At 36.0% G+C, this 10,363-nt stretch overlaps 1 protein-coding gene across 2 annotated transcripts; it reads right to left on the bottom strand.

The window, feature by feature from the left end:
* Positions 1–681: 681 nt before the first annotated feature.
* Positions 682–9,402, bottom strand: LOC117897700 (hemicentin-1). Of its 2 annotated transcripts, XM_034806721.1 has the most exons (17): positions 9,226–9,402; positions 8,772–8,927; positions 7,196–7,325; positions 6,580–6,788; positions 6,294–6,404; positions 5,976–6,182; positions 5,715–5,866; positions 5,288–5,432; positions 5,030–5,160; positions 4,758–4,917; positions 4,428–4,598; positions 4,162–4,284; positions 3,657–3,790; positions 2,911–3,085; positions 2,018–2,295; positions 1,370–1,567; positions 682–1,205 (listed from the first exon to the last, which is right to left on the bottom strand). In XM_034806721.1, exons 2-17 carry the CDS (start codon positions 8,848–8,850, stop codon positions 789–791), a joined length of 2,820 nt encoding a protein of 939 aa, XP_034662612.1. In that variant the 5' UTR covers positions 8,851–8,927; positions 9,226–9,402; the 3' UTR covers positions 682–788. The 2 variants fall into 2 exon arrangements, with proteins under 2 accessions (XP_034662612.1, XP_034662613.1); XM_034806722.1 differs by lacking the exons at positions 682–1,205; positions 1,370–1,567; positions 2,018–2,295; positions 2,911–3,085; positions 9,226–9,402 and adding an exon at positions 3,277–3,570 and having other exon boundaries at positions 8,772–8,967.
* Positions 9,403–10,363: the final 961 nt, after the last annotated feature.

A 10,363-nucleotide genomic window follows, 5' to 3' on the forward strand; every position in this document is an offset into this window, starting at 1 on the left:
GTACACTTAACATGATAAAATAATAAACAAATTATATAGTCTCAAAATATTTATAAATACTGAAATTTTTAAATACGTTTTGTAAACCATAATAAAGATTTGTATATTATTCCTTTGTCTTTTATTTGAAAAATGATGTATGATTGGATCTGCCTGGATAACGAAAATCGGCCATAGGGGATGGATCGACTTGAAAAATCTATTTATTTAACTAGGTTCCGTCCAAGCGCTTTGCATCGCAATTCAAATTTCAGCGAGTCTCATTCCACATCCGTGCCCAATGCCACAGCTTGGCCAGACGCAAGTTAACCTCAGCCTTATGTTCAGAACACAGATGTCGAGTCTTAAGCAGCTCAGTCCAATAAGCTCTGCCAGGTGTGTAACTGCTCCCGCACTCTTGTCGTTGTCCAGCCGGTGCACCATGTCTAGTAACATCTACGTTTCCTGCGGTACGACACCGCTTTCGTGAACGCGGACTGATCTTATCTCATTTCCTGCAATCCTGCAAGTGGTGATAGGATGTTCAGACTAGCAGCACTAGCGGGACGGCAGCACTGTAGCAGATAACAGCCTGCAGCGCACCCGTCTACAGTAAACTAATCTAGTTCGCCGCACAAAAACAATACATATAAATTAGTTTATTTCACCACAAAATAATTCAACTTTAAACAATACTGTTTTAATAATAAAGTATAAAAGTTTATTCTAAGAGTTCGAAATGCAGGATACAGAGAATATTAAAATTGTTATCACAGGGGAGTGTCGACCACCCTGTGGAATTTCTATAGTCATACAGTGCTGTCGCGTTTAATCATTAATGGAGTTTGGACGGTAACCTCGTCATCGGAAAGATTTTGTTCAACTGAGTGAATGTCATCGCTACCGAGTCCCATGCAGACTTTACCGCTTTGAGATTGGTTTATATGATGCAAGGGTATTCTTCCTTGTGGTGGAGGTAAAACATTTGAGGGCGAGGGCATAGAACTATTCGATGCTAAAGATGATCCATTTGAATGTCCAATTAATGACTGTGAATGGCTATGATGGCTATGCGCTCTTGATTGTGGAAAAGAAAGTTGATGAAATGTTGAAGTCGGTCTTGTTCCGCTCAGGTTGCAATTATACTTTGGCCAAGCATTGTGCAACGACTGGCGAGGAAGTGTACATTGGGAGATTGAGCTTGAATAGACGTGTGGAGTCACATTCTAAAATAAATTTAAAAAAGAAGATATTTTAGTCAGAATGTTTTCATTGTTTAGTCTTTTATGTATACAAATAATGGCAGCGTTACAAATTTGCAGATCAAGTATTCCGAGAACTTCAATGTTGTTATTTCTCCTCCCTAATTCCACTAAAAATAACTACTTACAATTGAGATTTCCCCAGCCAAGGCTTGTACCGGGCTATGAACTCCACTGCGTAAAGTACAATAGCCCATTCCGTGAGAAGTGCGTAATGTCATTTCAGCAGCTGTAATGTGTTGTGTCTCATTTACAGATATTCCTCTGCTGGGACTGCGGTCGGTATGAATAGTTGATATCTGTTGTCTGTTCCTTGTGCTGTCAGTCTATAATGATTGTGATAATTTAAAATTGAATTATTGTTCCCAATATTTTAGAAAGAGTAACGAGGAGGAACGTTGTGAGACTTTTATACCCGGTACTCAGTCATTAAGTATGTATGTACATACATAATTACATATGTATTTTTTGTCGAATTTTACATCTTACATTTTTTTAATATATCTGTCTTGACATCCAATTGGCATCCAGTCTGCTGTGATATCACACAACATACAAGTGTATGTTCGAGTACCGGGGATAAATATATCTGTATATTGCGCACATTTCGCCTTCGTTTGTTGGCCGCTTTGATGATCATAGTTCACAACAATAAACTGTATTAGTCCTAAAAATGCTACTCACCTCATTAATACAAACATTTCACAGCAGTTAGTAAAAAAGCTTACCAGCTAAACACACATATTTTTTAGATATTTAAAGGACGCGATTCTTACCTGATCATCTGAATCAATAGTTTCCGGTACAACATCGGGATTTTTTTCATCATAATCATCAAGATCCTTACTCGCAGAACTCTTTATACTTGGCCCTGGGGATTCATCTCTTGATATATTCTCATTAGACAGTTCTTTTTGACGCCTTCTGGATGTAGCTGTGCATGGTATTCGCAGAGCTAGTATAATAGCTAGTATGGCGACCAGTACAGCCAAGGTTAACCCAATTGTTAGCGAGACAACTGGCGAGAATAAAAGCTCCGCACGAAGATTATTCGCTTGAAGTTAAAACAAATTTAAATCAAATTATCATGAAGTGTACGAAATTACTTATATAAACCCTGTAGTTCAATAAAAATAAACGTTAAAGTTACTCTAACTTTCCGACTCGCGAACTAAAGGCAAGCCCCTTAGACCTCCAGCTACTTGCAACGCGTTAACTTTGATTACATTACAATTAAGAGCACCGCCGAGCGTTAGGCAGGTTTTTAAGTAAGTTGAGGAGCTCAACTTTGTCGAAGTGTTATACACATCATAAATTATTGTTAACTACATTTTCGATAGGTAACTAATGTAAGTAACAAGTGATATATATAAAAGGTAATCCAAGTTTCAGCCCAGTACTCAGATGCGATAAACTTTCTCTCGTGAAAAAGTGACATATATTTCGCTGGGTGTCCAGTTAGACCAAAGTGGGAAAAGTGTGTGCGCTACGGAAGTTTAAATATTTAAAATATTTGAGAAATAGATGTAGAGTCTGTGTGTGTGCATGTGTTTTTGTCGACATATGTACATAGTTTGAAGATACATACGAATATAATCCCTGATTCGGTCGACAAAAATTAAAGACAATCTGAGTACTGGGCTTTAATAGGAAAACAAATTTTGCTCACTTTGTTCTGAAGTTAACTGCTTTTCTGGCATTCGGAGCATAGCCGCGTTGAGTATTTCAGGATCAGATCGACCTTTTGTGTTAAACGAAAATATATATAGTTTATACAGGCTACCTGGAGTAAGACCAGAAACCGTGAATCTTGGATTTGTGGATGTAATATTTGCTTTTAGTTCCTGAAATAAACAAATAAAAAGAGCTTGTACAAATTGGTTTGAATTCAATTTTGTCATAAGATGTCATAAGTTGTCATATTGAAAAATGTACTGTTTTCATTAGAGCTGTGCATGAACGAAAACCCGAATCGATTCGGAGAGATTTGGTTATCGGTTCTTTCTGTAAATTATGTTCTGCTTTGTTAGTAATCAGCCTTTCCACTCGAATTCCTCTCAGTCAAACAACTTACTTCCTTCCGAGTAGCCCATCACAAATCTAGAGGCTTAGTAAGCTCGGCACACTTTTCATGGATAGTGTCACATGTTCATCCCACTTGATTGTGTTTACCGAAACATGGTTAAAGCCGAACATCCTTAGATCCACTGTTTTGGCAGCTCGGTATACGGCAAAACGCGAAGTTTAGCCTCGAATTTAGCGACATATCTCCTGCTGAAAAATGTATGGGAGGAGATATGCCGCCAGGAGATACATATGCCGTTACCCCCTAGCTTATAAATATAATTAAAATATGCTCGCCAGGCTTGGAATAAAGTTGACTTTTAAATATTATTGCAGTCTATTGTATCTTACATGTGTACTACTGTCCGTAAGTTCCATCAGAAAATGCTGTGGTAATCCGCCATTAAAACCATCATTACAGGTAACTGTTAATGATGACACTGATACATGGATAAGAGTACAATTGTGTACTTTTTCCGGTCGACCTTAAAGTGTACAAGAAAAATTGGTTATAAGAAAATCTAAATAACACTTAAAATAAAGCGATTCGCCAATACTATCTATGAATGGCAACTAGCAAACGTACACAGAAAATATCAACTCGTTATCAATAGAGGAATCATAGTTATCTTAACCAATGAGCTATATTAGAGCTAACAGACTTTCTGGTTAACGTTTGTACTACCGAATTACAATCCGAGACTATTTTAAAAGTCCAATGCTCCAAAACGTCTCAATGCATAAATTATCACCAGTTATGGCCATAGTTCAAAGTTATGAAACTGAAATTCTGTTGTTTTGCCGGAATAATAGGACACAGGCGGCACCTTGCAATATCTCTGAGTTTCTAACTTACCTGCAGCTATAATGTGAAATACGCAGGGTACTCTCTGCTTTCCGATTTTATTCGTTGCGACGCATAAGAGGGTACCATAGTCCAGTTCAGTGATTGGAGTGTATGTTACAATGGAGGATGTGCCTAAAACGATGTAACCTATTAGTTAAATTCAAGTCATTTTGGCTCGAAGCGTAAATAAAAGCTCATTTTTTGTAGTAGTTAGTTAATACAAACAAAAGAGGGCACTGCGGGAGGGCTTGTATCTGTAATTAGGCAGAACTTACCCGACTGTATAATGTGATTTTTAGCAACGTCAATACTTTCCGCCGAATTATTAAATGTCCAACTAAATTCGACTTCATGTGGGTTTGCATCGACCACGCACGTTATTTTTGCATCTTCGTGTTTTGCTATCCCATATATTTTCTTCTGGTTCTGCATGCACGTAGGAGAGTCTAGAAAAAAAAGTAAAACGTTAACCAACGTTTAAAGGAAAAACAGTTCATGTTGGAAGCTGCCGAGCTTTTTCGGCAACTCTGACTCCACATACATCGAGAAGGAACGGTGTGAGTTGCGTCCAAACGCGTCACTACTTTTATTTTAGGACAACTTACACAAAATATTCAAGGCAAACGGTGCACTTATTCCTTCCCCTTCAGCATTATATCCAACGCATGAATAGTTGCCGGCGGTAGATCTTGTTACACCTTGCAGAACCAAAGAGTGATTACTTATTATTATTCCTTGTGAAATGTTATGGAACAATGGTTGATCCTAAAAGAAATTGAAACAATAAAACACAATAAATATATTCGAAAGTTTTAATTTTTTGGAAAAACTATTATAGATTGAATGATAATTTTCTTTCTAATATGTTAATACTTACGTTGTGACGCCACTCAATTCGAAAAACATTTGGATGAGCTATTACTAGGCAATCAAAATAAACATCTGTACCCTCACGTAGAGTATTTGCGTCTAAAGAAGTTCCCAATCGAACATACGCTTCCGGAACATCTGTAAATAAAATCGAAACAAAGATATTTTTACATCGTAATAAATGAAAATTAGAATAACGTATTAAAAAAGGAAAATAACAATCTACTAATGTATTTTATTTTCATAAATGCATTATTGTCTTTACATTGAATATCAAGCTTCCATCCGTCTTCAAGAGGCTCCGATGGAACAGCATGATTGTAAGCTTTGCAGGATAAAAACTTCCCCGAATCGGCTTTACTTAGGCTGATGGAAAGAGTACTTGTTGTCTGGTTACCATCACTTGACGTCTAAAATAACATGATAAATATTTTGCATTAAAAAATGTACATTCCATCACCAAAAAAAAAAGCGAAGGCCAAAAATTAGTTATATTACTGATTAACATAAACAGACAAGTCGATAAACCCACAAATGCACTATGAGTAAAAGTCGAAAATATTGGCACTATCACAGTCACACTATGCCGAACATCAAGCCTTCTTAAATCCATCACTGAGCTCTTATGAACGTGTGCTTATGAACGTGAGCGCACCTACACAATATATTGTATAGAAAATTTGTTTACTTACAGTTTCAGTTGTTTTTTCAAGTCGTATGCCATTTTGCCACCACGTTATAACTGCAGGCGGTCTGGATCCAGCACTTTGGCATAAAAGATCATACCTTCGTCCAGCAGAGAGGGGCTGATGGGCCCCTAACAATCGAATGTTCAAGGGTGAAACTACAAAGATGTAAGTCGTAGGTTGAGTAAAATATTGCTTGGCTTATTAAATAAAGAGGAATACGAACGAAGGCCTTACAATCATAGAATTTGTTTCGGAAACACTTACAGTTCATATCGATTTGAACCACAGCTTCAACGATTGGTGCACGAGGATGACTAACTGCTCTGCATGTGAGTCGAGAGTTGAGGTCTTTTCTTCCGAGCGAGGGCAGAGATATTACACACTCGATCAGTTTTCCTCCCTCTGAATGGAAAATATCGCAAGGCATTTCCACACCATCTCGATACCAACTTATTGTAGGAGCTGGGTAGCCTAAGAAATTAAAATTAAAAAATTGAATTAAAGGTTTGTTAATTCCAGAATGGTCTACCTACATACACATTTACATATATATGTATGTAGTTTTATAAGTTAATGTCTTACCTCCAACTACTTGACATTTTAAGATCACAAGGTCGCCTTCACTGTATGGCCCTACCACTGTAGATCGCTCAACGTTATCATTGTCCCGTATAATTACTTGTTTAGGTGGAGCTAATAAAAAAAAAAAAAAGAAAGTTTAAAAATATGATAAATTAATTTTCGAAAAGGATATCGGAAAGCCACTATGTATATACATTCATATCTTTTATCATCAGATATATGTACATATATAAGGACTTGGGATATAAGGGCTTTTATAAATTCATTTAAAAATACAATTACTTACATATGACGTTAAGCCTTACACGGCTGTTTATTGTTTGCGCCTTTAAGAAGTCTACCCGGCATCTAAATGTTCCTGAATCGGATGGTTGGGTGTTTTGGATTGAAAGTCTACCAGGCTCCTTGTCAAAAATAAAGTAAGCTCTATCTCCAAAGACGGATTCATCAGACCATCTTTTTGGTGCTTTGGAAACACCTGCGCGTATGTCGATACTAAAATATATTTAAAGGTGAAAGTATTAAAAATAGACAAAGAATTTTGTGATTTGAATGATTTGATTTCAGTAGATTTATATAGTTAGTATCAACCTAAAGAACCAAACCAAATTGCGATTTTTAGTTTAAAAAAGGATTTTGAGAGTATATTGCAAACTCTGAGTATGAGGAACTGATCTACTGATTCAGGGCCAAAACTTAATTTTTGTCTCTTGCTAGTTACATTGAAAAGTTTATCAATTGTCTTACTGTGTAGTCGTATTACTGAAACTAATCGTTACGATACAAAGAGAAGCTCGCTGTTTCTTCCAATGTCACATATATAATGTCTGGGTCCGATAGGGACCGTTGAAATTGTTCAACGAATTAATGGACTATTTATTTTGACTATTTCATATATTTACCTGTATATGGGAGTACCCTTGTCATCTTTGTACCATAGCACCAACACCGGCTCATCTCCCTCATATGTAGTTATATTGCATGGAAGGAATATATTTTCTCCAACCAAAGATTCGATTTGATGTACTGGTACTAGAAGTATAAGCGATATTATTTGTTTAGACAAAATTCAATTTAACAAACAAAAAATGTAAACTATTTACATGTGGTACACCTCGCATTAAAAAAGTTACTCTAATTTACTCTCTCCTCCAAGCTCCAGATCCACTCTCAAATAATATACTCCTTCCTGCTTTCATACAAAATGTAACAAACACGAAGCAGTGTACCCAGAGTGCATGAACTTTGCCACTTTGGTCATACTGGGCACCAAACGAAATACATATATTGCACTTTCTGTCGACAGACAATTTTGCACATCTAAGTACTAGATAGTTATTTTACAATGTCTTTCTAGCATACTAAACTATCTTAAAAAGTTCGAGATAAATGGCAAACGATTATATTTGTAACTGTTAAAAAACAAGGAGTTTTGCGACAAAGGCTTTAACTAAATTTTTAGAAAAGTACGAATCTTTTTTTTGTAAATTTATAGACACTTAACAGAGACATCAGTGGACCACATTTATCAAATATTTGCATTAATATATTGCTTTTTCTGAATTCTGAGATTGAATTGGTAAAAACCCCTTCCGGATTTGTCCCGTGTGAATCTCTTGGTATTTTCGCAACAAAGATAATAGTTGTTCAAAATCGACCTTAGCACCAGGTATAGAGGTCATCGTAAGGTGTGTCATAATGACAAAATAATTTTAAAAATCTGTCTAATTGGCCTGAAAAAGCTTCAATTCGATTTGAGTCAGTTGGCCAAAACTAGGTTTTGCATGAGATTTAACGATTACTTTTACTTACTGATGAGATTTTATGTATAAATTTGTTTTTCTATGAAAAACAAGAAGATGGAATGCGAATATAATTGGATTCACCAGGACAACTTGATCAGCGATCACTGATGGCCTGTTCTGATGAACGCAATGGAACGTAAAATAATACGATCCACTTTTACTAGAGTGCTTATTGTTGCGAAGCCAATAACGATAGGTTCGAAGTCGTTGAAGTTTACGAAGCCACGATGGTAAGGTACGCATCATAGGCGTTCACCAGTACTCACTATACGTATGATAGATGCAATCCATCACTGATCGCTGATCACGTTATGGTGAACGTTCCCAATGAAAACTGCTGTATGTACATATGTATGTACATATGTATGTACATATGTATGTAACATTAAAATTAATGTTACCTCCGCAATATGTTGCCTCACTCCGTATTTCCTCATTCAACTTACTAGTAGTGACAACAAATTTGGCTGTTTCCGTACCAAAACTTCTGTTATAAACATGTAAATTTGTACATAAGGGTATTTTTTTTTATTTTTATGATAGCCTATGTGTTAAGTAATCTTAGTCTAGCCCGGAATATTTCGTTATACCTTTAAATATGTGCATATATGCACATACATACATATGTACGTATGTTTGTATGCATGTGTGTAGTTATTTGTCTCAGACTTACCATCTTTGCTTCCAACGATGTATCTTATTTGTTGAAATGTCAAAATTAACAGAAGTAGTAGATCCATTTTGTATACCATTTTCGGTTTTCTGAATTAAACATTTATATTTTAAGCAATTGCGGCTTTCTTAGTTGTTTATTAATCCTACACTAAAACTTTAAATAAATTTCATTTACAGGATTTGGTACTTTGTTATCAACCAAGTTTTCTAAAGATAAGGACACTTATTTACACCTCCCCATTTACACACATATATACATATTTATACATGAACAGATAGAATACATGCACAGAACATACAAATGTATGTATATGTTAGCTGTAGGTGCAAATATATATATGTATATACATACATACATATATATATATACTTATGTTCATCTATTAGTTAAAGTATTTTTGGCATGTTCATGTCGCTCCGCATTAAAAAGTTATAAAGTTAAACATTTCTACCTCCTGAGCTATTTGGCTATTTTCGGGTTTGTTCGCATTGCATTCTATTAGAAATTGTCACTTATGTTGTTATACACATTGAAAATATACATAAACGTATGTTAGACGGGAATAGCTCAACTGAATACAACACAAATAATTATATTATTTAAACTGAGACTAAAACTGATACTTTATTTCACTGTCAGATAGTTATTTTACTTATTTTCAAACCGCGAAGCGAAACTAACATGTAAATGCTCAATAGCATTACACCTACAAGCTAGGACCAGAAAGCTTGACGACAAAGAGCGCACGCGCCATATTTGAGCTTTTGATGTATGTTTGTACATATGTATGTAATGTAACATGGGATGTCAAATGAAATTATTGTTTAAATGTAAATAGATATCATCTTACGTTTTCAAGATGGGAAGATTTTAATAGAAAAGCTCTTAGCATATGTACATACAAATGTAAGTAACAGACAACAGCCTCATATCTGTATAATACATTAATAAAAATCAGTAACATGGTACATACATATGTATGTATGAAAATGATGATCGTATCTTTGGGTTCCGCCTGGTCCCTCTCACGCTCTCTCAGTTGGCTTTACCAATTGCAATCTTTTGATGAATTCGAATTGTATTGAATGCGCATCTACATATGTACGTACATATGTATATATGTCGTAAAAGTATTCGTTGGGAAGGCGTAGCTTAAACCAAATAACATGTTTGCCGCTGATGCATTAACGTCCTCCTTGAAGCATATGCGGAGGACCAGCATGAAGGTTGAAAGCAGCTTGGTCCATGGTATATCCGGTTGGCACATCAAGAATTCCTTCATGGACCTGTGCCAACGCTCGATCATGACATTTGACTGGGGGTGGTATAGCGTCGAAGTAATGAACATGTCAATCGAAAAAGGTCTTTCGCACAAGTACGCACACTAACGCACTTTCAGCCTCGTGAGTGCTCACACATGCAAGCACATTCTATTTTTAAAATTTGTACGCTCTCAAATTTGAGCGTCCGAGCCACGCCGGCTTTCATCGCTTTTAGTTGATTTGAGGCCTGTGAGTGTTGTTTGTTGTGGTTATGTAATACTTCTTTCGGAGTCTGAAACTGTAATTACCAGTTACATAGGAGCTCTA

Source organism: Drosophila subobscura, chromosome O (assembly GCF_008121235.1).
Source record: "Drosophila subobscura isolate 14011-0131.10 chromosome O, UCBerk_Dsub_1.0, whole genome shotgun sequence".
In the NCBI taxonomy this organism is placed as follows: Eukaryota; Metazoa; Arthropoda; class Insecta; order Diptera; family Drosophilidae; genus Drosophila; species Drosophila subobscura.